Source organism: Trachemys scripta, chromosome 6 (genome assembly GCF_013100865.1).
Source record: "Trachemys scripta elegans isolate TJP31775 chromosome 6, CAS_Tse_1.0, whole genome shotgun sequence".
Lineage (NCBI taxonomy): Eukaryota > Metazoa > Chordata > Testudines > Emydidae > Trachemys > Trachemys scripta.
This window is the reverse complement of record NC_048303.1, coordinates 17,692,886-17,719,860: the sequence shown is the minus strand read 5'-3', so window position 1 is coordinate 17,719,860 and position 26,975 is coordinate 17,692,886. Positions and strand designations below refer to the sequence as shown.

The 26,975-nt window shown below is 39.9% G+C and overlaps 1 protein-coding gene across 4 annotated transcripts in view; it reads right to left on the bottom strand.

Moving 5' to 3' along the window:
• WDR7 (WD repeat domain 7) overlaps window positions 1-26,975 on the bottom strand; it is a 340,638-nt gene that overhangs the window by 262,237 nt on the left and 51,426 nt on the right. For all 4 annotated transcript variants that reach the window (XM_034773718.1, XM_034773717.1, XM_034773719.1 and 1 more), the window contains 5 exons: window positions 26,397-26,538; window positions 25,610-25,858; window positions 23,763-23,983; window positions 11,181-11,376; window positions 5,426-5,640 (listed from right to left, as the gene is read on the bottom strand). In XM_034773718.1, coding sequence (XP_034629609.1) covers window positions 5,426-5,640; window positions 11,181-11,376; window positions 23,763-23,983; window positions 25,610-25,858; window positions 26,397-26,538 — 1,023 coding nt within the window. The remainder of the gene's footprint in view (window positions 1-5,425; window positions 5,641-11,180; window positions 11,377-23,762; window positions 23,984-25,609; window positions 25,859-26,396; window positions 26,539-26,975) is intronic.

The following is a 26,975-nucleotide window of genomic DNA, read 5'->3' as shown; positions in this document are numbered from 1 at the left end:
TACTCCTGTTCTTTTTTTTTTGTGTGTTGTTTCACAAAATCTTATTATTTAAAAAAAATTCAAATCAACTTGGAAAAGAGCATGGTAAGCCATAAACAAATAGTGATAAATACCAATATCAAATTGGGGATTAATATCTAGAGAAGTAACAGATGGATCAGTGTTGGCTTGGTATTATTAAGCATCTTTATTACCTATCCGGGATAGAAAGTAAACAGTATCTTCACTGAATACCTTTGTGCTTGCTAAGTCTAAAGAAAAAAGAATAAACATCATGGTGGGAATTGTGATGACTGAAAGATATTGAAAAGGATATTAAAACTTTTTAAAAACATTTAAAATTATTAAGAGACAAGAAGAGGAAATCCACTACCATTGTGCAAGCGGTCATGAAATGGGAATTTTCTGTAACATTTTTATGAATGATATGCATGGTAGCAACTTACTTGAATGGGAGCAAAAAAGATGCTCTGATGAAAGAATGGTAGACATGAGGTGTTTATGTTACCATCTGGGATGGTATGACTAGTAAAGTTCTGGCTGAAACTGACTCATATCAATGGAGGATCCAGAAAGACAATGGGAACACTGAACAACTGACAAGGGGAAACTCCAGCAGGCAGAACATTTAAACTCAGCAGGAGTCTGCCGGAGGATGACAACGAACTAAGAGGTGACAGGAGGCTAGGAGAGATATAGGAGCTCAACAGGAACTTACAGACAAAGGGACAGAAAGAGAGAGAGGAACAAAGGTACAGCTCTACCCCAATATAATGCGACCCGATGTAACACGATATATACATATCACGCGGATATAACGCGGTAAAGCAGTGCTCCGGGGGTGGGGGGCTGCGCACTCCAGTGGATCAAAGCAAGTTCGATATAACATGGTTTCACCTATAACGCAGTAAGATTTTTTTGGCTCCCGAGGACAGAATTATATCGGGGTAGAGGTGTAGTTCCTTCAGCAGCATGGCTCAAGGGATCCCTGGCTTGGCCAGTAAGACTACATCTTAACCTTTGCTTCTCTGTGCTAACCTAAGGACTTCCTTATGCTGTGTCCCAGTTAACCAATAAACCTACACTGTTTTCAGAAAGGCCATCTGGCATCATTGCAAATACTTGTTACGCTGTAATGATCCCTGAAGAAGACAAAAAGTCTCTGACCAAGAGTCTATCTCAGTTGGACTTCCTGGGCAGAGCTCACGGTGTGAAATAAGAGTGATGGAGCCCAGAATCTCAGTCTTGGAGGCAATATGGCGGCCTAAAGGAAGAGTGGGACTTCTCGGAGGTCTAAAGGGGTTCCTCCAAGTGCCTGTTTAAAAGTTGGGGCATAGCACAGATCTTGTGGGTCCATGACACAAGCACGGGTAACATATAAATGCATACAGAAATATACATTGAGACGTTTATATTTTTCTCTCCTATCATCAGCGTGATGTGAACATACATTCAGATGTATGTAAAAATATGAGTAGAAACTGATCATCTGTCTGAATAATTAGTCTGCAGACTGGAAGGCAAATCCTATGACAGAGTACAGCTGAGCTAGCTCATGCTGCTAGATGTAATGGTCATTACAGATTAGGTTCAGAGTAGGAATTTAAGTCTGCAGTAGAATTTCTTAATATAAGAAAGGCTGACTCTCAAAAAGGCATCCTAGTGTCACCTTCACAAGGCATTCTCCAAAATTCAAAGGACAGGCTTGAAATGAGCAAGAAGCCATGTTATATATTATAAAATAACGATAGTTTGAATTGGTGCATCTAATAGTACATAAAACCCAGTTTATTCATCATTTTATTCATTTAAAACTCACTTCATATTTTTCCCCACTTAGTTTCTACAATAGCCAAGCATGTTGCAGACTGCCAGCTCATTCGTTCAGAACACATTTCTTTGGTAACTTCACATCAACTCTTCTCTCTCACTATGGCATTTTTTCTTAATTACTATTACAGAGTGTTGCTAAAATTTCTTTTTTAACCTTGCTGTTTAAGTAAATCAATTTCTTATACTCCAAAGTTTAATCAAATCCCACAAGCTGACCCCAGTAAGCTAGTTCTGGTGGGACTGATGGATTATTAAAGCAGTGCATGCTTGAAGTAGGGCATTGGTAACTATTTCATGGCCCTAAAGGCTCTAAAATGTGTCTAATGAGGGTAACTAAGTTAAGAAGAAAATGCATATTCAATTATAATTAAAAACATGTTCCTTGAGCTCCACCCCTGAAATTTTTGAACTGAAGCGTTTAAAACAGTCCTGTCACTAAAGGAAGGAGATACGGGCTCCACCTCCCCAACTGTCTGCCAACTTCCCCTGCAGCACCAGGAACAGCTCTGATGTAAGCCAGCATCACTCCAGACAGCCACTGTCCTATCCCTGCTGCAGTTGCTCAGTACTGCCCCCATTTGCAGCCTGCTGCTTCACAGGGGAGGAGGGAGAGAATAGCTCTTGCTGCTTCATTGCTTTCTTCCCTGCCAGGCTGTGTTAGGCCCAGAAAGAGCAAAATAAGAGCTCAGCTGGCTCTACATAAGCCTACTAAATAGCTAAACTATTGATTATAGCCCCTTGACCTTTCTGAAATAATATATTCAGCCCACAGGCTGAACAGGTTAAACACCACTAGAGAAAGGGATCACTGACACTAAGAGCCAGTGTTATCCAGTAAGTCTGGATGCTGCACAATATAAAAGGAAAAATTAAGCAACGTCAACTAACTGGTTCCTTTTACACTCCCCGTACCCTGCCACAATTGGTGAGTATCCACCAACTGAGGCCAGGTCAGCAGTCATGTGGACATAATGGTTGTGCAACAGAGTTGCATGTAGATCACTTGTAGCACTGCTTGGACTCTGTAGAGGAGTTTTGGCTCCTCTACCACTAAAGATTCCCACCCACCCAGGTTCAATAAAGTCTGTGTTGAAAGCCAGAGCATGCCTGATGTGTATGTGTTCTCCTGTACTGCAAAGAAAATGTGATTGATTTTTCAAAGTACAGTCTATGTGAGCACCACAATTAAGACAATTACAATAATTCAAATGCTGTATCCTGAAGTAAAAAAAAATAGCAAAATGTATAAAACAAAAGCACACTGGATTTTGGTGCTCTGAATTTTCAAAGATTTATCGTCATTATCAAATGCATGACAGTAGTAAATTACCATACCCATGACATTAAATATTCTGGATTTACATTTCCTAACAAAAACACTGAAGGTAAAAGAATGAATGCTTCATTTGCCACACTATGTGCACATTTCCCAACAGGAAAAAAAAATATATTATGCAACCCTCCACTTTAATCTTTCAGTTATTTTTCTGAACCTCTCTTCCCATAGTCCGGAAGTTGAAGTCATCAAGAAGGTGTCTCTTTGCTAAGATTTCTCTCAAAGAGACCCACAATCTCTACACAGAAGAGTGGTGAAAGAAATCCCCTAATGAGTGGAGAGTGGCAAGAGAAATCCCCAATGATTCTGTCAGCATACATTTTTCATAAAGTGATTATCCCCCAGCAGCCTTTAGCTTCTTAGACTCCTTCTCCACCCCCAACCCCCTTCTATAATTGTTTTCCTTGTAGACTAGGCAACAATTATCATTGCTGCAGGACTGAATATGTTCACAAGCTATACATAAACACTAGTTTCATATCAGGGGCTTTTATCACTAATTGCACTATAAAATGTGCTATTAAAACTGAGATAAACAAGATTGTAAAGAAAAAAGAAAAAAAAATCACATAATGGGCCATGACCACTTACAAGAAGTGTTTCATAAATGTCACAGTAAAACTTATTTTTCAAAATTTTAGTCATAATATATCTTTTCCCTCCCTACTCTCTTTTCAGATGGGATAGGGAAATGGTTCTGAATTTAAATACGTACTATTATATATAAATTAACTGAAAAATAGAATGCATTTCTATCAAGTCTGTTCTTGGTGTACTCAACTGTTAATGCATCTTAACAGACATTCTGAGATTTACAAATCATTTACAGTGTTGACATCTATTGTGCATTGCACAGTATTTAATAAAGAGGACAAAAGAATTATACTAAGTTTCAATCTATGTTATAAATATAAATTATACTAGTTACCCTATGAAGAAATTCCATAAATCTCAAAATGCCAATACGGCAGGCACAGAAAAAAATAGCATATGAATATTGCAACTGAGTGAGAGGATTTTCAAGTGAAAATGCAAGTTATTAAGTCAATTATAAAATACAGGTACTACAAAGTATAGTTAAAATGTACAATTGACATGTTTCAGTGTGACCGATATTTTAAACCTCAAACACATCAACAGAAAAATAAACCGGTTTCCAAACTATATAACAAGTACTCTAAGCATTTGCTTCGTACTTTATATAGAACAATCCTACCAAAGTGTAACTCATAGCACACTTTTAAAAGCAGTGGAATTTACCCATATTGTTTTAGAGAAAAAAACATATTGTAACCTGTCACTTAAGCAGCTGCAGATACAAGAACAGTTAATCAATGTATATTAAAATAAATCTCTAAACTATAAGAGCCACTCAAATACTTCTTCTAATGAAGTATTAAAAGAATCGAGTTTGGATTCCCATAAACAGATGTCATTTTAATTAATTTGCTTCAAATTTTAAAACAATGTGTATTTTTTGTCTTTATTTTGGTTTATATTTAACTCTGGATAAATATTCTTTATGTTAGAAGCTACAGAAAGTTCTAATCAACTTCAATTCATTTTAATAGCCTCAAAGGACATCTCTTTTTTGGGCCTGACCTAAAGCCAACTGAATTCAGTGAGAGTCTTTCCATTAACTTTAAAGGCTGTTTAGGGTTACCATATTTAACAAATAAAAAAAGAGGACCCTCCACGGGGCCCTGGCCCCGCCCATTTCCCACCCCCCAGCCCCACCCCAACCCCGCCCTAACTCTGCCCCCTCCTCCCTCCCACTCCCAGCCACGCGAAAAGGGCTGCCCGAGCGCTACCAGCTTCACGGTTTGCCGGGCAGCCCCCAGACCCTGCACCCCCGGCCGGCGCTTCCCCAGCGCAGCTGGAGCCCGGGAGGGGAAGTACCCTGCCGACGGCTGGGGTCCGGAGGCAAGGGGGCTGCCTGAAGCCCATAGCACTCGGGCAGCTCGGCTCTTAAACAGAGCCGAAGAGTCAGGGGAGGAGCAGAGCCGCCGCGGGAGGGGAAGTGCCCAGCCGGCATTTTCCCGGACATGTTCGGCTTTTTGGCAATTCCCCCCGGACGGGGGTTTGCTTGCCGAAAAGCCGGACCTGTCCGGGAAAAAACGGAAGTATGGTAACCCTAAGGCTGTTGGTTCGGGCCCTTTGAGATTAAAATGATTAAGATTTTCTACATAGGTTCCGTTATGGCAAACAAAACAATCACGTTCCAGCTACTGAATTAAAAACAAACAAAAACCTTACTTTGTCAGATGCTTCAGAAGCCAGAAGGTTAGTAGCAAGAGTCTGTAGTTTCTGATGGGCCACATTTTTTAGAGCAGCAAGGCTACGTCTAGTCATAGCCTGTTTTAAATTGACGGCTGGGTGACTAAGGGAATCTACTGCAGCTGGAACTGCCTCATCACAAGCATTCAAGATCTCGACTGCCGTTATCCCCATCACACAACGATCCAGTGCACCTTGAAACATAAGGTGAATAATGAAATGCATTATTTTAGTACAGGCAATTCAAAAATGTCAAAAGCATGTGTTAAGCAGTCACTTATTCTGCAGTATTTTCTGTAATGCCTAAGACTACCACTTATTATTCATGTTACTCACGTGGTTAGGAGCCCTAGCCATGTAACAGGACCCCAGTGTGTGAGGAGCCACACAAGAACATGGTCTCTGCCTCTAAAGAGCATACAATCTAAGTATAAGACAAGAGACAACCAATGGCTATAGCAGGGGTCGGCAACCTATGGCACGCATGCCAAACACGGCACGCGAACCGATTTTGAGTGGCACGCAGCTCCCTGCTACGGTCCCGGCCCCCAGCCCCACTCAGCCTCCCCGCACACCACTCTCCCCTGCGGGGGCAGGAGGCAAAAGCTTGGTTCTGTGGCAGCCAAGCTTCCCCCATCCCTCGCTTCTTCCCCCAGCGGTGCTTTCCGGCCCCTACTCCTCTCCGTCCCTGCACCAGTCAGCTGATGGCCCTAGCGAGGGGGAGGGGGAAGAGCGGCAGCATGCACACAGCTCTGTAGAGGATGCAGAGAGAGGTAGGGACAGAGCCTGGGGGAAGGGGGTGGAACAGGGCATATCCCTTCCAGCCCCCTGCCCTGAGCGGCTCAGGGCAGGGGGCTGGGAGCACCCCCACGAGCCGAGCACCCCAGCCCTCTGCCCTGAACCCCCCACACCCCAACACACACCCGGCCTTCTGCCCTGCACCCTCACACCCCCGAGCCCTCTGCCCTGAACCCCCCACACCCCAACACACACCCGGCCTTCTGCCCTGCACCCCCCACAGCCCCCAGCCCTCTGAACTGACTCTTGAACCCCCCCACACACCCCAGCCCTCTGCCCTGATCCCCACACACACACACACACACACACACACACACACACACCAGCCTTCTGCCCTGAACCCCCTCCCCCAGCCCTCTGCCCTGACCCCTGAAACACCCCCCCACCCCCCAGGTCTGGGGTCCTGGCCGCAGGCCCTGCTCAGCCCGCTGCCGGCCTAGGTGAACAGAACCCCAGGCTGGCAGCGAGCTGAGCAGGCTGGTGGCGTAAGATCAGCATCTTAATTTAATTTTAAATGACGCTTCTTAAACATTTTGAAAACCTTGTTTACTTTACATACAATAGTTTAGTTATATAATATAGACTTATAGAAAGAGACCTACTAAAAACATTAAAATGTATTACAGGCACGCGAAACCTTAAATTAGAGTGAATAAATGCACACCACTTCTGAAAGGTTGCCTACCCCTGGGCTATAGAAAGATGAGGGAGTAAAGGAAACCATGAGGCCACTAGTCAACACATTTGGCACAGGTACCATCGCAACAGCAACCAAACTACTCTCTCCTTTGCCCCAGTGCTAAATTATAAAACTCTGAAAACTGCCATTTGCACGTGCTCAGTAGAGCTTTTAAGAGGCTTGCTGCTAAAGTCTCTGATCATTCCATCTACACTGAGCATGCTCCACAGCCTCACAGAGCTCTGGCTCCAGACAGGGCACAGCACCAGCAGCAGCCGCCATCTCACTATTTTATGGGCAGTAGTGCTGGCCTGGAAGCAACTTCACTTACCAGTATTAATAATTCTGTGCATTTCACTGAATTTATTACTGACAAGTCCTCAACACTAACTTATGAAGGAGGCAAGTATTCCACAATATTTTGCAGATCGGATAACAGAGGGTACACTAGGTCCATTCTGGCAATAGATGTCTGGGTCTACTATATTAGAGACAAGTCGCATTCATTCTAAATATTATTGCGGCTGTGAATATATGAATAAGACACAGGTTCTCATTCTGTGGTTTGCACCTCCCGCAGGGGTGGAGGGTTCCAATAGATTTTTAGAGGCTCATCAACAGGTTTTGAACCCAGGACCTTTCAATCCACAGCCCAAGCTCTACCACTTGAGATAAAGGAGTACTAATAGCAGAAGCAGTATGTTATCCTCTGTGTAGGCTAGCCACTAGAAGGGAGCACAACATATGCTAGCCAGTGGTTTACACATATATTAACTAGCTCACAGTGGAATGTTGGATGTCTGGATTGTTAGGTTCTACTACTGATCTCCCGAGCTGGGAGTATCTAGTTATTACTTGATAATACAGCTGTGTACACAGATTTGGCACATTCATTTTAAAAAAAAAGTTATGTGCTCAAAAGTTAATAAGTGCCGGAATCAAGGTTGCTTGAGAAACACTAATTCAGCTCCTTGTGAGTATGAATGATGATACAGTCTTGCCCAACATCACATAGGAAGTCTGGCAGAGCTGGGGATAGAACCCAGCTCTCTTGGGTTGCAATCCAGTGTCTCAGGAGGGTCTGAATTAATGTTTCCCAAGCAACTTTAATACTGGCATTTCCTAACTTTTGAGCACTTGTGTTTGCAATCTTTAGTTTCATTAAACAGGATGTAATTTTATATATGTGCATATAGGCGTGTCCACACGCACACCCTCAATGCAAAACTATACTTCAAGATGTTTCAATGGGAGATGCTGGGTACTCATAGCTTTTGAAAAAAATATCATGTCACTTTATCCACATCTCTCTAGCTTTAGCCATCCATTTTTGAATATATTGGCCACTATGCCTTCTCTAGAAAGTTGCTGGTACTTGCATTCTTTCTGGGCCAGTACCATAATGAGATGCGGCTATATAAGTACCTAAAGACTTTATATTTGAAGTTTTTAAAGGCAAAGTTTTTTAAAGAATATAAAAAACATAACTGAATATGCCCTTTATGTCATGACTTGTCCTCAAAAGAGAATAATGTACCAGCAGCCTGTCGAAGTACAAAGGGTAAAAGTCTTTAACCACAGCGGTGGGACTAGATTAAAAAAGTGACTTCAAAACTGGAGCTTTGAAATATTTATTAGGACCAATAGTACATTTCATGTTTTTAAAGACATTTAAGATGTTCTTTGAAGTCCTTTTCAGATTTGACATTACGAGGAGTCCCAATTTATAGGAAAAAATGTTTCCAGTTCTTTTCCCCAGTACCTTCCTAGTGATACATTCAAGCCGATCTCATAGGATATTAATTTCACCCAGTTACTCCTGTACTGAACTTGGAATATTGGAACAATGGGTGCTGGGATATTTGCACAGTAGAACATTGTTATGACAGAAATGGTTGACTGGTATATGGTCTGGTATACGACTGATCTTTTAGCCACTTTTTTCCTGTCTTTTGACAGTGGCCAATGCCAGGTGCTTCAGAGGGAATGAACAGAACAGGTAATCATAAAGTGATCCATCCCATCACCCATTCTCAGCTTCTGGTAAACAGAAGCGAGGGACACTTCAAAGCATGGTTTTGCATCCCTGCCCATCCTGGCTAATAGTCATTGACTAGGAAATTGGGACTATGAGTGATAATGAAAGGTTTTTGGTTTGGGGGTTTGTTTGTTTTTTTGCACAGATGGAAATGTTACGGTATCCCTGCAAAATTCCAATTTGGGCAATTACGTACCTACAATAAGATCACTTAAAAAATTGCTTGCAACCTGGGTTGTTGTTTTTGAAATCATGCCCCAGTTCCTAAAATAAGTTACCAAAGCATCTTAAGTAAAAAAAAAAAAAACCAACCTATTTCTCCCTAGCTCAAATATTTCTATTAATTGAGATTAAAGTGCTTTTCATATTAAACCACATCCTACTGTGGAAACACTTTTGGTAGCAGGAATATTATATGTATCAGTTCAGTTAATGATGTTTGAGAAGCTTATTAATGTCTTAAGTAACCCCTGTTACACCAGGATTTAAACTGTGGGTGAGAGCCCAGCCACTGAAAAGGTCACAAAGGATTGAAGCAAAACAAGAAGCCATGACCCCTCCTACGCCAGGGTGGCCACACAGGCCAGCACAACGACATAAGTCAGTGTAAGTTGCCAGGAAAAGCCGTGAGCATAGTAGCCAGACAACTGTGCTTATTCACTTCCTCCTTGCAGCAACCCCCTCACATGGAGCTCATTTGCACCCCCTCACAGTGAGATTTAAAAGTGCTCCTTTCCCTAGTGGAAACACAGATGGAGGCCTCCATCTCAGTAAGCAAAGCTTTGCTGGTACGTGAAAGTATAATTCACATTGTTACACTGAACAGTAGGTGAAATCATCAACATAACCCAATAGATAATGTTATTTTCTACTTCAGATTGTGAAGTAATGATAAATAGATGGCACAGCTGCAGGAACTCCTCCTGCTTCTACCTGGTATCATGTATTGAGAGAAAAGCAACACAGCAACAAAACAAACTAGCTACGACATCGGATATGAAGAAAGATCTGCCTTGAAGAGAAGTTCACAGACTGTCAAAAACGAAAAAAGCCTTTCACAATTTGCTCCATTCATCTGCTGGGTTGGAAGAATCTGGTTCCACGCAAACATTTTCTCCTTATTGCGCTGTCCTGTTATTGTTCCAATTATATTTCATAAGACCTCATGATGTGCTTTCCTTTTCCCCTTCTAGTACATTTCATAGTTTCCCCTGAAGTTCAGAAACCACCTCTTCTTTCCCTATCAGGGAAAGATATCTGTTACTGTAATGTTTTCCCCCCACCCCCAACAATGTGATGAATCAGGTCACCCAGGTTAACTGTCTATTTGAAGATGTGCATATTACTGATTCACTACAGTGGTAGGTTTAACGAGAGGATGGCTTTCCACAGATGAACACCGCATACGTATTTTGATTTCCTTTCTATGTCTGTAACAGCTTAGAATATATACATTTTCTACATCATATCTATCACTTTTATACACTGTTGTCTGTTCTGTTATTTAAAACTCATTCTCATCCTCTTAAATGCTTCCAATTGAATTCAAAGCTGTAATTTTGAGTATTATCTATCTTTTACCTACTTACTTAGAACAGCTTATAGAGCACCTTTCATCACATAATTTTAAGGCATTTTACAAATCAACTACGGCACCCCCGTGAGTAGGTAAATATGATTATCCCCCATTTTACAGATAAGGAAACTGAAGCACAGAGAGGTTAAGTCAATGGCAGATCTGGGAATAATAGTCCAGATTTCCTGACTCAAAGTCCTGTTGATTAACCACTAGACTGTGCTTACTCAGCAGTTACTTCAAGGTTAAGGACAAACGTAAACAACAGACAGTTACTGAAATCTCCATCAGTGTGTCCAGTAGTTGCCAGCCCAAGTGCATTGACTAGCTTTCCTAAAGATAAATAAGAAATTAAGTGGGGGGGGAAATAACCATGGTTAACTGTATTTCTCTAAATATAATCAAGAACTAATTATTGGTTTCAGCTACTGGAATGTATGAATGAGCTTGTGGCACCAAAGAATCCTAGATATACTCCATATTTAGAGAGCCATATTTCCCAAAAGTAACATGTGATAATGTATGTTTGGTGTCATGCCAATCTGTCTTGCAGATGGAAAGCTAGGCAAATCTTTTAGAACAAAAAAGTAGAATTTAGCTCCAAATGAAGGTATTTTGTTCAGTTTCTTGCACTTGACCTTACCAGTATCCATTTGCCAGACATACACAGATCCGTCTGCACATCCCACCACCAGGTAATCATCTGAAGGCCTCCACTTTATTACTTGAATAGGGAAAAGGTGACGAGATGCCAGCATAATGCACTTTTTCTCTCGCAAACTCAGAAGTCCTACTGAATGGTCACTGGCTACTGAGCAGATGCAGTGCTGGACTCTTGCCTGAAAAATAAAATGTGTCTTGATCATAATAAGATTACTTTACGTTTCCATATCACTCTTCATCAGAGATCTAAGTAACAAACAAACTTCAACAATCTGTGAGTTTTGTAATTACTACCATTACCCATTTTACAGGTAAGAGACAGAGGGTGAAATCCTAACCCCATCAAAGTCCATGGCAAAATTCCCATTTGACTTTAATGGGCGCAGGATTTCACCCAGAGAACTTACGTGATTTGCTAAAGATTGCACATATTGAAGAGCTGGGAACAGAATTTAGGAAGTTACCTCTTAACCACTTGAACATACTTGCTTATCTAGGCAGGCTGAGAACAGATGTTAGGGGATAATGAACATTGTGCCTCTCCTATATTGCTTAATGGTACAAGAGTCTCAGTATGGAAGTATCTGAAAACCACTACGCAAAACCAATGATGTTACTTAACTAACATTAACTAAGAGGCTCTGAACTTTTCAAACCTTGATATACATTTATTTGTTCTTAAAAAGCGCTCACTGAAGTTACCTAACATTTTTCCTTATTAGAAGAAAATTTTGAGATAAGGTTTAAATACATTTTTTTAAAAGTGCATCTCATCCAAACACTTACAGAGATGTTTTCTGAAAGGCTGCAAAATTAATGCAGTGAGAACAAGAAATAAGCATGTCTTTGAACAGTTTTGCAGTCTTTTAAAAACAATTCAGCCATTTGACAAAATAGTTCATCTTCAAAATAAATACAGATTATCTACTCTCAAAAGAATCTTTGTTTTCATTTTATTATATTACAGCATGAAACATGAGCCAATACAGGGAACGACACTACAGCCCTGATCCAGAAGGGAGCTCTGCATTTATAAATCTCTGTGCCAATGCAGCTTCCCACTGACTTCCTTGGGGGTCTGCCTAAGTAGAGCCATTTGTAAAATCAGAGCCTAAAACAGTATTTTTAGTAAATCTATTAATTCACAACTTTGCTGTAGGAGAGGAAATGACAGGAAGAAGGTATTTGCACCTCCAATTTCCTATTTTTTAAAGGTCAAAAAACACAGCTGACAAAGGGGAATTTCTATCAAACAAGCATATATTGCTCCTGAAGCTTTCAATTTGCAATTAATAGGTGTTTAGGTGATTTGCCAAAACAAGATTTTCTGGAGAAAAAAAATCTTATTCTTTATTACCACTGGCTGTGGTTCTTTTAACGTTTGCATAATTGAAAACACAAAAATGTGCCTTTGTAACTAATCAATAAATCAACATATAGAGACACCATCAGAAATAATTTGAATAGAAAGGAATACGATAAGCAAGATACTGCTGAACAATTTCTTTTTATGCCTTTAAATTCAAGCATCATTGCAAACTACATTTAATTTTGGGCAAGTGTTAATTTTTTTAAACGGTTATAAGTTGAATGGAGCCATAAACATCCAGTAACAATTAGTGTAAATGAGACAGACTCTATAAGTATTTACATCATTGTGTATTGTTTGCCACAATAGATACAGGCCCTGATTCAGAAAAGCACTTAAGCATGTGTGTAAATTGTTTTTCTCAATAGGGATTGAAACACATGCTTCCCTAAATGACGGCCATAGTACTTACAGAGACTGGCACATATGATTTTATTCAGATGAAAATAGACAGGAGAAATCTTTAGAATATAAAATCAAAAAAAAATACAACCGCCTGCAAGTGTATCAAGGTGTATTCTAAGTAGCAACTCTAGAGTAAAGTCTTGAGATTAAAATAACATCATGTACCCAAATAAATGTAAAAAGAACAGGAGTACTGTGGCACCTTAGAGACTAACAAATTTATTAGAGCATAAGCTTGCATGGGCTAAATTTATTATGCTCTAATAAATTTGTTAGTCTCTAAGGTGCCACAAGTACTCCTGTTCTTTTTGCGGATACAGACTAACACGACTGCTACTCTGAAACCAAATAAATGTTATGTATGGCAGTGCTTCTCAAAGTCGGGCCGCCGCTTGTTCAGGGAAAGCCCCTGGTGGTCCCAGCTGGTTTGTTTACCTGCCGCGTTCGCAGGTTTGGCCGATCGCGACTCCCACTGGCCACAGTTCGCCGTCCCAGGCCAATGGGGGCTGCGGGAAGGACAACCAGCACATCCCTTGGCCCACGTCGCTTGAAAACTCATGTCGATCGGAGAAGGTCCCGGATGACTGGAAAAAGGCTAATGTAGTCCCCATCTTTAAAAAAGGGAAGGAGGAGGATCCGGGGAACTACAGGCCAGTCCGCGCCTCACCTCAATCCCTGGAAAAATCATGGAGCAGGTCCTCAAGGAATTAATTCTGAAGCACTTAGAGGAAAGTGATCAGAAACAGTCAGCATGGATTCACCAAGGGCAAGTCATGCCTGACTAACCTAATTGCCTTCTATGAGGAAATAACTGGGTCTGTGGATGAGGGGAAAGCAGTGGATGTGTTATTCCTTGACTATAGCAAAGCTTTTGATACTGTCTCCCAGAGTATTCTTGCCAGCAAGTTAAAGAAATATGGGCTGGATGAATGGATGAAGGTGGATAGAAAGCTGGCCAGATCGTCGGGCTCAACGGGTAGTGATCAATGGCTCCATGTCTAGTTGGTAGCCAGTATCAAGCGGAGGGCCCCAAGGGTCAGTCCTGGGGCCGGTTTTGTTCAATATCTTCATTAATGATCTGGAGGATGGCGTGGATTGCACTCTCAGCAAGTTTCCAGATGACACGAAACTGGGAGGAGTGGTAGATACAATGGAGGGTAGGGATAGTATACAGAGGGACCTAGACAAATTAGAGGATTGGACCAAAAGAAACCTGATGACGTTCAACAAGGACAAGTGCGGAGTCCTGCACTTAGGACAGAAGAATCCCATTCATTGTTACAAGGGACCGAATGGCTAGGAAGACGTTCTGCAGAAAAGAACCTAGGGATAAGTGGATGAGAAGCTGGATATGAGTCAACAATGTGCCCTTGTTGCCAAGAAGGCTAACGGCATTTTGGGCTGTATAAGTAGGGGCATTGCCAGCAGATCGAGGGACGTGATCATTCCCCTCTAATCGACATTGGTGAGGCTCATCTGGAGTACTATGTCCAGTTTTGGACCCCACACTACAAGAAGGATGTGGAAAAATTGGAAAGAGTCCAGCGGAGGGCAACAAAAATGATTAGGGGGCTGGAGCACATGACTTATGAGGAGAGGCTGAGGGAACTGGGATTGTTTAGTCTGCAGAAGAGAAGAATGAGGGGGGATTTGATAGCTGCTTTCAATTACCTGAAAGGGGGTTGCAAAGGGGATGGATCTAGACTGTTCTCAGTGGTACCAGATGATAGAACAAGGAGTAATCGTCTCAAGATGCAGTGGGGGAGGTTTAGGTTAGATATTAGGAAAAACTTTTTCATTAGGAGGGTGGTAAAGCACTGGAATGGGTTACCTAGGGAGGTGGTAGAATCTCCTTCCTTAGAGGTTTTTAAGGTCAGGCTTGACAAATCCCTGATTAGGATGATTTAGCTGGGAATTGGTCCTGCTTTGAGCAGGGGGTTGGAGATATACCTATCTCATAGAACTGGAAGGGAACCCGAAAGGCATCGAGTCCAGCCCTCTGCCTTCACTAGCAGGACCAAGTACTGATTTTTGCCCCAGATCCCTAAGTGGCCCCCTCAAGGATTGAACTCACAAGCCTGGGTTTAGCAGGCCAATGCTAAAACCACTGAGCTATCCCTCCCCCAGAAGTAACAACTCTAGAGTAAAGTCTAGGGGTTGGACTAGATGACCTCCTGAGGTCCCTCCCAACCCTGATATTCTATGATTCTATTATCTAGAAACTTCTCACGACTCACTGGTATGTCTGGACTCACCGTTTAGGAGGTACTGATCTAAAGAATGGCAGTAGGCATACAACAAATGAATTCTGAATTAGGTTGAAGTCATTTTACAATAGCAGCTGAAGTTACTGTCATCAAATTATCAGTCCAACCAGTTTAGCACCCCAAACCCCCATAATAATCATTACCTCCACAAGTCCATTCATTAACAAAATATAACTTCTATTTACCAATTAACACCTAATCCTGGCAGTAAATTACAGCACACGCCGATGAGTGTTGCATAAACATAATTTAGAATATACAGGATAAGCTAAATTCTTATCCCACCAAAGTATGGGTTTTTATATCAATGGGGTCAAGAACCTACCCTATGAATTCTTTGATATCTGTAAAGCACAATGCACAGTTCAAACTCTATAAAAATCACAACCCTCTTTTTATATCAAAGGGAGTTGCATGCACGTACAGGGCACAGATCAGGCCCAGTGCTGAACCACAGAGCACCATAAGCATCATAATTACAGTAGGTATGCCATAAAAGCTTGTGAGGATCATTCTTTTGGATCCGTCTCCAGTTTGAAAGCACACTTACTAGGGCTGTCGATTAATCACAGTTAACTCACATGATTAACTCAAAAAAATGAATCACGATTAAAAAAATTAATCACAATTAATCACAGTTTTAATTGCACTGTTAAATAATAGAATCTCAATTTAAATTTATTAAATATTTTTGGATGTTATTTCTACATTTTCAAATATTTTGATTTCAATTACAACACAGAATATAAAGTGCACACTGCTCATTTTATATTATTTTATTACAAATATTTGCACTGTAAAAAACTAAATTATAAATAAAAGAAATAGTTTTTTTCAGTTCACCGCATACAAGTACCATAGTACAATCTCTTTATCATGAAAACAATTTACAAATGTAGATTTTTTTGTTACAAAATTGCACTCAAAAACAAAATGTAAAACTTCAGAGCCTACAAGTCCACTCAGTCCTACTTTTTGGTCAGACAATCACAAAGACGAACAAGTTTGTTTACATTTACGGGATATGCAGCTGCCCACTTATTTAAAACGTCACCAGAAAGTGATAACAGACATTCACATGGGACTTTTATAGACAGCATTGCAAGGCATTTACATGCCAGATATGCTAAACATTCATATGCCCCTTCATGCTTCGGCCACCATTCCAGAGGATATTCTTCCATGCTGATGACGCTCGTTGATTATGTTTCGGCCATACATTTAATGTTATAGTGGTCTCGGATGATGACTCAGCACATGTTGTTATTTTAAGAACACTTTCACTGCAGATTTGAGAAAATGCGAAGAAGGTACCAACGTGAGATTTCTAAAGATAGCTGCAGCACTCAACCCAAGGTTTAAGAATCTGAAGTGCCTTCCAAAATCTTAGAGGGACAAGGTATGGGGCAGAAGTCTTAAAAGAGCAACACTCAGATGCGGAAACTACAGAAGCTACCAAAAAATAAAATCAACCTTCCGCTGATGGCATCTGACTCAGCTGATGAAAATAAACATGCATCGATCCGCTCTGCTTTGGATTGCTATCGAGCAGAACCTGTCATGAACATGGACACATGTTCTCTGGAATGGTGGATGAGGCATGAAGGGACACATGAATCTTTAGTGCCTCTGGCATGTAAATATCTTGCGACACAGCTGCAACAGTACCACGCGAACGCCTGTTCTCACTTTCAGGTGACATTGTGAACAAGAAGCAGGCAGCATTATCTCCTGCAAATATAAACAAAACTTGTTTGTCTGAGCGACTGGCTGAACAAGAAATAGGACTGAGTGGACTTTTAGGCTCTAAAGTTTTACATTGTTTTATTTTTTAATGCTATTATTTTTTGTACATAATTCTACATTTATAAGTTCACCTTTCATGATAAAGAGATTGCACTAGAATACTTGTATTAGGTTAACTGAAAAATACTATTTTTTTTGTTTAACAGTGCAAATATTTGTAATAAAAATAAATATAAAGTGAACACTGTGCACTTTGTATTCTGTGTTGTTATTGAAATCGATATATTTGAAAATGTAGAAAACATCCAAAAATATTTAAATGAATGATTTTCTTTGATTGTTTAACAGTGTGATTTATTGCACGATTAATTGTGATTAATTTTTTTAATTGCTTGACAGCCCTAATACTTACAATATTAGTCTCACTACTGCTTTATCTAACTTGTCTTTACATCTCCAGTAATGGTGGCTTGAACACCTCCATTAGCAACATCTGAAAGGACAAGGCATGGGACAATACAGGCCTTTTAGAAATGATGGCAACAAATTATTTATCAATTTACCACTCAATATACATAAACAGAAATAATGGGCCATACAGCAACTGAACTGTTCTGCTCACTATTCTCTTTAGACCCTAAATGCTATTCATTACAAGCTTATTAAAAAAGCAAAAGCAAAGTATTCCTTAAATAATGGAAATCTCCACTAACAATTTATCAGCTTCATCAATTCATACAAAAAGTGTTCCATTAAAATATCTGTAATAATTTATGCCTTGTTTAGATCTATTTTAATAAGCGTCTCCCACCAATATTGGTATTCGGTACTCAGAATGGGACATTTGCTAACTTAAGTATGTGAGAGTGCCCTCTATATTTTACCTTTTTTTTTTGGAGCGTTTTTTGAAAATAGCTGCAAAGGAGTGGAACATGGCTAAGTATGATTATCATCAAGCTCAGGCTTGATCCTACAAAGGCTTACACACATAAGTAGTTAGTGCAACTACTCATGTATATAAAGTCAACAACATGAATAAGTGTTTGCAGGCTCAGGGCCATGTAGCCTAAGGCAACGGTGGCATCACTGAGATTCCAAATATTCTGATATTTAACTTCAAGTTCTTGTGATAAGCCAAACATCATAAGTAACAAAACAGTAGCTCGTGTCACTACAGTATAATTTTTTTAAAAGTAGATGCCAAACAAAATTAAAAAAAAAAAATCAATATAGAATGAAACAAAGAGTAACGTGTAATCTCAAAATTTCCACACTAAATTATCAACCAAATAATGCTTATTATATGTTATTACAACTATCCCAGGAAATAACATAGTAAAAAATAACCTTCAAGGAATGAAATCACAAATGGAGAAGAACCTCGAAAGACATTTTCCCTAAAGAAATCCTCTAGTAGTAGCACAGAAAGACAATGAATGGAAGAATAGCACCTGAAGGAGCATTATTAAAGATCATAAACTATTTTGATGCAAGTGTCTTTGCGAAATAAAGGACAACCGAATTGTTTCAATCCTTCTGATTTATAATAGAAAATACAAGTTACAATATGTAAGTACCTAAATTATGCTCAACATGGACAATAAAAGTTCTATAAGGCTTGCCTCCGTGAGCTTAGCTAAAATTCCCTCCACATTCTGTTATGTATTGTGTTGTGCTTCAGGTGTCAGAAGCTATCCACTCATGAACATACATTTCAGTAGTGATGCATGTATAATTTGTAATGATATTTTGGATCCTGTGAAATAAGGCATTTCATATGCAAGAAAAATTCTTCTTCATGCATTTATGCTGACACTGCATTTATCCAGCTTCCTGTCCAATTATAACCTTCTAAAAGATTTTAACAGAGTTCTTTTTCAAAGGAACAAAATCCTGTGCCCAGGACCCTCACCCTCTTCATTATTTTTTCTGCTGGAAAAAAAAACACTTTTAAGACCATGGGAAACATTTTCTGTTACATTAGGGTGCCTTGCTCCTTGGTGCAGCTAAGATTAGCACATTCGTGAAAGTGTAATTAAACTATATTTTAAAAATGTCTACATTTAACTAAAAAACCTAGACTAAAAATCATTCATTTAAAAACCAGAATCCATGCTTATTACTATACTTCATCCATTATCTTTTGGTGTAAAAATGTAATAGTTATTTTAAAAAATTTGAGAAAAATAATCCACACATGAAAAATCCACACATTGACAACATCTTCAAGAAACAAACAGTGATTCATGTCAGACTGTAGGATCTCATAGAGTTTGATTTTAAAAATAATTGGAAGAAAATTCCTTTTCACTTAACATGCCATAAGGTGTAATCTGCATACACACTGCAATAAATAGTAGTGCTCTGGTCAAAGGTTAAGTGAGACTTTATCGAACCAGCTAAAGAGAGATATTATGATTCAGTGATCAGCACATAATGCGGTTAGCTCTCAAATACTCAACAGAACGGATGTTTGCCAGGCATTCAGCAAATATGCCTATACCCCCACCCCCTTCACTTTTTATGCATCATTTAGGCCCTTTGGTCTTTAAGCGCATCTATTGATGCACAACCAAACAGGTCATTAAGTTAGTAGTAATTCTTCCATTTGTGAAATTAGTTTTATAGAGGATATTACCACCTTTGCTTCAAATCAATATGCTGCATGTGTTCTTTTCCTGAAAAGGATGCCAATCTTGAACATTGGGGGGAGGGATAGAACTTTTAAGGTTTATTTTGTAATTATTACAAAACACAGCAACTCATTTGTCTTGCTTTAGTTAAGGTTGTAAGTAGGGCTGTCAATTAATTGCAGTTAACTCATACGATTAACTAAAAAAAATTAATCACGATTAAAAAAATTTAATTGAGATTAATTGTAGTTTTAATCACACTATTAAACAATAGAATACCAATTGAAATTTATTAAATATTTTGGATATTTTTCTACATTTTCATATATATTGTATTCTGTGTTGTAACTAAAATCATAGTATATATTTATTATAAATATTTGCACTGTAAAAATGAAACAAAAGAAACAATATTTTACAATTCACCTCAAACAAGTACTGTAGTACACCCTCTTTGTTGTGAAAATGCAACTTACAACTGTTGATTTTTTGTTTGTGTTACATAATTGCACTCAAAAACAAAACTATGTAAAACTTCAGAGCCTACAAGTCCACTCAGTCCTACTTTCTTGTTCAACCAATTGCTAAGACAAACAAGTTTGTTTACATTTACAGGGGGAGGGATAGCTCCCTCCTGAGGTCCCTTCCAACCCTGATATTCTATGATTCTATGATAAGATAATGCTGCCCACTTCTTATTTACAATGTCACCAGAAAGCGAGGACAGGCATTTGCAAGGTATTTATATGCAAGATATGCTAAACATTTGTATGTCCCTTCATGCTTTGGCCACCATTCCAGAGGACACACTTCCATGCTGATGACACTCATTAAAAAAATGCATTAATTAAATCTGTGACTGAAATCCTGGGGGGAGAACTGTATGTCTCCTGCTCTGTTTTACCCACATTCTGCCATAAATTTCATGTTATAGCCATCTCAGATGATGGCCCAGCACATGTTCATTTTAAGAACACTTTCACTGCAGATTTCACAAAATGCGAAGAAGGTACCAACGTGAGATTTCTAAAGATAGCTGCAGCACTCAACCCAAGGTTTAAGAATCTGAAGTGCCTTCCAAAATCTGAGAGGGATGAGGTGTAGAGCATGCTTTCAGAAGTCTTAAAAGAGCAACACTCAGATGCGGAAACTACAAAACCCAAACCACCAAAAAAGAAAATCAACCTTCTGCTGGTGGCGTCTGACTCAGATAATGAAAATGAACATGTGTTAATCCGCACTGCTTTGGATTGTTATTGAGTAGAACCCATCATCAGCATGGACACATGTCCTCTGGAATGGTGGTTGAAGCATGAAGGGACTTAAGAATCTTTAACGCATCTGGGAAGTAAATATCTCACGACACCGGCTACAACAGTACCATGAGAATGTCTGTTCTCACTTTCAGGTGACATTGTAAACAAGAAGTGGGCAGCATTATCTCCTGCAAATGTAAACAAACTTGTTTGTCTGAGTGATTGGCTGAACAAGAAGTAGGACTGAGTGGACTTGCAAGCTCTAAAATTTTACATTGTTTTGTTTTGGAGCGCAGTTTTTTTGTAGATAATTCTACATTTGTAAGTTCAATTTTCATGATAAAGAGATTGCACTACAGTACTTGTATTAGGTGAATTGAAAAATACTATTTCTTTTATTTTTTCACAGTACAAATACTTGTAATCAAAAATAAATATTAAGTGAGCACTGTACACTTTGTATTCTGTGCTGTTATTGAAATCAATATATTTAAAAATGTAGAAAATATCCAAAAATATTTAAATAAATGGTATTCTATTATTGTTTAATCATGCAATTAATTTTTTTAATCACGTGACAGCCCTAGTTGTAAGTAGTTCTATTGTGAATTTTTTCTTTTTTTGGCAGGGATTCTAAAATCTGGTCATAAAAAGTTCACTCTCAGCAAAATATTTTAATTTAGGAGGGAAGTTTGGTGGAGTTTATAATGGCTACGATTTTCTCACAGAGGTTACAGAAGTCATGGAATCCGTGATTTCCAGAGACCTCCATGACTTTAGCTGGCAGCACTTGGGAGCTGCAGGGTCCCCCCACTGCCTGTGACAGCTATGAACGGTGGAGGCCTTGAGCTCCCAGCCGCAGCGGGGATACCCCAGAGATTGGAGCCACCGTGGTGGTGTAGGGACCCCGCATCTCCCTGTTTTGTCATGCGTATTTTTAGTAAAAGTCACGGATAGGTCACGAGCTTCCATGAATTTTTCTTATTGCCCGTAACCTCAATTATGAGTATGGGAATGAACAAGAATAAAGCAGAACTGCTTAGCCAAGAACAGTGCTGAACTAAAGGAAGAAGAAAAAAAAAAAAAAAACTTAGAGAGCAGGAAGTTGGCAAGGTCATATGACTTCCTTCCAGTGGTACCCAACCTTTTCAGCCAAAAGAAAGTATTGCAAAATATCAAGGAATGCTACCAGGAAGGGAAAGACTATTTAAAGCTGCTCCAATGTCCATCTTACACTCCCTTCTACTACTAGGGGGAAGAGATAGCTCAGTGGTTTGAGCATTGGGCTGCTAAACCCAGGGTTGTGAGTTCAATCCTTGAGAGGGCCACCTAGGGGTCTGGGGCAAAATCAATACTTGGTCCTACTAGTGAAGGCAGGGGGCTGGACTCAATGACCTTTCAGGGTCCCTTCCAGTTCTATGAGATAGGTATATATCCATATATTATATTATTACTACTGAATTGGGTGCCTAAAAGCAGCTCTCAGTTCAAGCCCCTAACCCCAAACTTTAGGTTCCAAAGTGCTCTGCCATTTATTCAGAGTACCAGATGGGCTTGGAAAGGGAAGAGATGACTTTTTTCAAACCTTACTTTTAGTGGCCCCACCCCTCAGAAACCCATTTATCTCTGCTTTTAACCCTCACCTAGCTCCCAACCCGTTTTGCAAGAACATTCCTCAGCCCAAATTCCTGAAGAGAACCTTTGGTTCTTTTTCCTGAAGCCTCCAGCCCCCAGGAACTCAGCCCATCTTTCCCACCATACACAGCCCCCAGTTTTCCCAGGAAAAACAACCCTCTCCCCCATATCTCTCCCTCCTTCCCTTCTATGCTCCTCAGGAATACCCCCAATACTTGCCTTAGGTCCCTATTCACCCCATTCCCCAAAATAAACTCTTTCCAAAAACAAAACCACTCAACTACAGTGGGGGCATCCCACCTCCAAAATCAATGACTACTGCCCTGTCTGGGACCTCTGCTATTGTCTCTCTTCCTCATGCCCTTTCCAGACAGCCAACACTCCTACTGAACCAGCAGCAGTTACACTTGCTTGCTCCCCTTTCCCTTCTGCTTCACTTTCTTTTCTTCCAATGACTTTGTGGCTCTAGTCCTCTGCACTACCTTCCTCTTAAAGAAGCAGCAACGCTGAGGTTCCTCACTTCCCCTCCTGGGGAAACTGCACTAGGGGACTTTTAGCACACCACAGTAGGGTCCACACAGACAGCTTCTGTACGGGAGGCTAAAGTGCTACACATTACACCACAGCTTGTCACTCACTAACTCACTGTATAGACAATCCCCAAGACTTAATATATTTTGCATATGCATATATCTATATTTATGTGTGTGTATTTTGTGTAAAACAGTTTAAATTATAACTCAACTTTAGTTATCAAAAAAATGAACCAGCAGCTCATTCTTTTACTTAATAATTTCTAAAACAGAATAGAGTAGAACAAAAGATTAAGATTCATTAAGTGTAACAATAGGACCTACATATTACAGTGATGGATTAATTTAGAAATGCATACAGTTAAAAGCTTGGTGCTGACTAAAATTTTTAAAAAATAAGAGCAACATGATACAAGTGTACCAATGTATCCAGCTAATTCTGACAAACCAGACTGTCTTAATTGCTCATCTAAAAAAAGCAAAATCATGAAATAATTTCACTTTGCTCCTAACTCAACAATTAACACCTACACATGTCAATGCGAGTTGTATTTGGCCGACATACATCTCTCAATTTAGTAAATGTTGTTTGTTTTGTCCAAAATGTCTGTATATATGCACACTCATTATAAGGGTTCTGTCAATATAATTTTTGGAGGACTGCATTATAGACGAGTGAGGAAACCACGATACTAGTGTGCATTTAATACAAACTTACACTACAGTTTTCTGGTGGAACTAGAAGCTGCGTAATCTCTCCACCATGGACACAGAAGATGTGTTTCATTTCTCCAGAAAAGATGTCCCATATAATGACTGAGAAATCCACACCACCTGAGATCAAGTATCTTTGGTCATAACGAGATGAGACCTGATGAGGATACAGTAAACATGTAACTTTGTTCCGATGAGCCCGGAGATTTCTGTGAGGTGGCCAACCTGGGAAATAATTAAAAAAAAGTTTAATAGGACAAAAAATAACTTTCAAAATTCAACAATATTTTAAATTAAAAAATGGAGTATAATTTTAGCAGGAGTGGTAAAAGAGACAGGGAGAATTCTCAAATCTTCACCCTTCCTTCCTCACCCCTTGTGCAGATATACTAGTTGCGACACTGGTAGACCAGGTACCAGCTCATGCCAAAGCCCCAGGCCAATTCACTTGTTTATTAGTATAGATCACAGTGATTGTTAAATGTATAAGTGTATTTAGTGTTTAAACTTCATGAAAACTAATGGGATGTTACTTGCATTGTTTTCACTTATCTGTGTCCTGTTACAGGGGGGTTGGAACAGGGTGGGCCAGCGGACCATGGCCCTCCCACTTTTTACAAGCCTTAAGGATGAGCGACAGGGGGAAGGAGGCAGAGGGGTCTTGTGCGGGAAAAGCCAGCGCAGGAGAGGGGCCGCGGGGGGAAGGGGTGGTGCAAGGGGGTGGGGCCACAGTTCAGGCACCGTTGGCCTCCCCACTGTTAGGAAGCTTCCCCCGCCCCTGTCCTGTTATAATGTAGTAGCAAACATTTATATTATGTGTACCCCTGTAACTAAATAATCCATCAAAGGAGAAAGAAACCTTGTAGAATGCAAATGAAGAACTCTGACAGAAAAGAGCTAATTTCAAAGGAAGTGGTCATTGTGTGTGATGATTAGAGGTCAAAGACTCAAAATGCATTCCTTGTGCTCTACCATCAAAGGAAAGGCAGTGACACTGTCAGCTTGTTTTCTGTGAGAAGAAGCTGTAAGTATGGATTCAAGGAAATATCCTTCATCTCTGGACTGTTTGGACTCTTACAGGGAAGTGCACCAGATGCAAAGCGGAGATCCCCAGAGATAATCTGGGTACCCTGAAAAGACTTTTAGGAAACTGGCAGTTTATTTCATCACTGCCACCATTTGGAATTATGAACTGTGATTCACCTGTGCATATATTTCACCTACTTTAACTCATTTCCTTTTCTTAGCAAATAAACCTTTAGTTAGTTTACTATAAAATTGGCTACCAGCATTGTCTTTGGTGTAAGATCTAGAGTACCAACTGATCTGAGGTAAGTGATTGGTCTCTTGGGACTGGGAACAACCTGATGTGGTGTGATTTTTGGTTTAAGTGACCTTTTATCATGAAGTTCAGTTTGCCTGGGTGGCACGATAATCTGGAGAGGCTATGGGGACTGTCTGTGACTCCACGGTAAGATTGGTATAGTGTTCCAGTTCACATTTGTTACTGGTTTGGTGAAATCTAGTTATAGAACACGACACCACGTTGGGATGTCTATCCTGTTTTCTGACAGTCTACCATGAGGTAGGCACTAACAGTTGTGAGCCACTCCAGACAGCATAACATGAGCTAGGCGCCTGCTTGTGTTTATTATTTAGATTTCTCCTGATATAAAAGAATTTAGCGATCATCAAGAGTATTGTAAAAATGGTTCCCTTTTTATCTTTTATTAGGTAAAGCACTTGATGCTGAAAAGTGACCTCCCACAATTCCTACTTATTTCAACGTTGTTTGCAGATGACCAGCACCTTTTGTAATTCAGCCATGCATGTCTAATGTTTGCTACATACCTCTCCTGAGCATATGCTCTCCTTGCAGAAGCTGAACTATTGCAGTTTGAGTTGCTGGCACAATAACAATGCTTCCATCTTCACGACCACAAACCAGGCGTCCATGTGCTGGGATATACACGCTGGCTGTAACTTTAAGTGGTTCGTTACTGTTTGGTATTAAGCTTAATTGGTCTATAATTCCAGCAGGACGAGGAGTAAGTTTACAAAAAGCTTCTTGCAGAGAAGTTGAAGTTGTCATTTGGAGTCCTGTTTAAAAAAAAACCAGCACTTACTCTCCTCAGGCAGTTTTCACACCACAAGTTTGCCTTGCTTTACCACATCAATAGCAGCTACTGCAAGAAGAATTCCACTTCTGCCACCCTCACGGAAGCTTCCAGTAGCACAGGGAGTCATACCACCTTGTCTTCCTGCAATCACCCATCTGCTTTAACAAGAGATAGTGGGAAATCCAGGCCAGAAAGGAGACTTCCCCTCCACCTCATTCCCGTATCTGCCCCTCCTCACACTAACCAGAGAGATTTGTTCCCTCACCCAATCCACCACCTGAAGAAGCTTGCAGAAGAGTAGGAATGGAAAGAATGGTTCTAATCAGGCTCTTACATCACATACCACTGAGGATGGTGTTATGTTAGAAGGGGGATAAGCATATTAAATTAATGGACTTAGAGGAGAAGAGGAAGCACATTCACCCAAGGAATGTCATATATATAACCAAATGAGCAAAAAAAAGGAGCGACTTGTTAAAAGTTTTGGCAGCAAGTCACTGTGTGTTAGTTAACGCTACCTTTTGTGTTGTCTTGCAGTTCAAGTGTATCTGGCACATTCCAAATACATAGTCTCCCTGAAGAATCTCCCTGGATTAGAAGTTTATGGAAATACTCCCTGCGTCCATAGAAGAATCGAGTAATAGGGGGACAGATAAGCAGCTGTAAAATAAAGACATATTGAACAATTTCAGATGCATATGGCAGGTTCCTAATCTTGACAATAACTTCCCTCACATAACCTGCTCTATTCCTGCTATACCTTTTAAAGACAAACAAGAATGGGAAAACAAAGTAACACATAGCAAAACAAAACCATGACTAATTACAGAGCATATTATAAACATAAAATATATCAGGCAGAATTTTAAAATAGACAATTTAATTGCAACACAGGACTGAAAGGTGTGATTTGAAATGGTGAAAGTTAACAGCAATAAGATCTGAAACACAAACAGAACACAGAATGAGTTAAATAGTGTCCAATAATAAAATAGTCAGGAAAGGTTTCAGTCTCTTCTGTTGGGACAATATTATGGTTAAATTAAAAAAAAAATGTATTCCTAAAAAAACTATCTTGTGACCAAGTTATTCTTTTT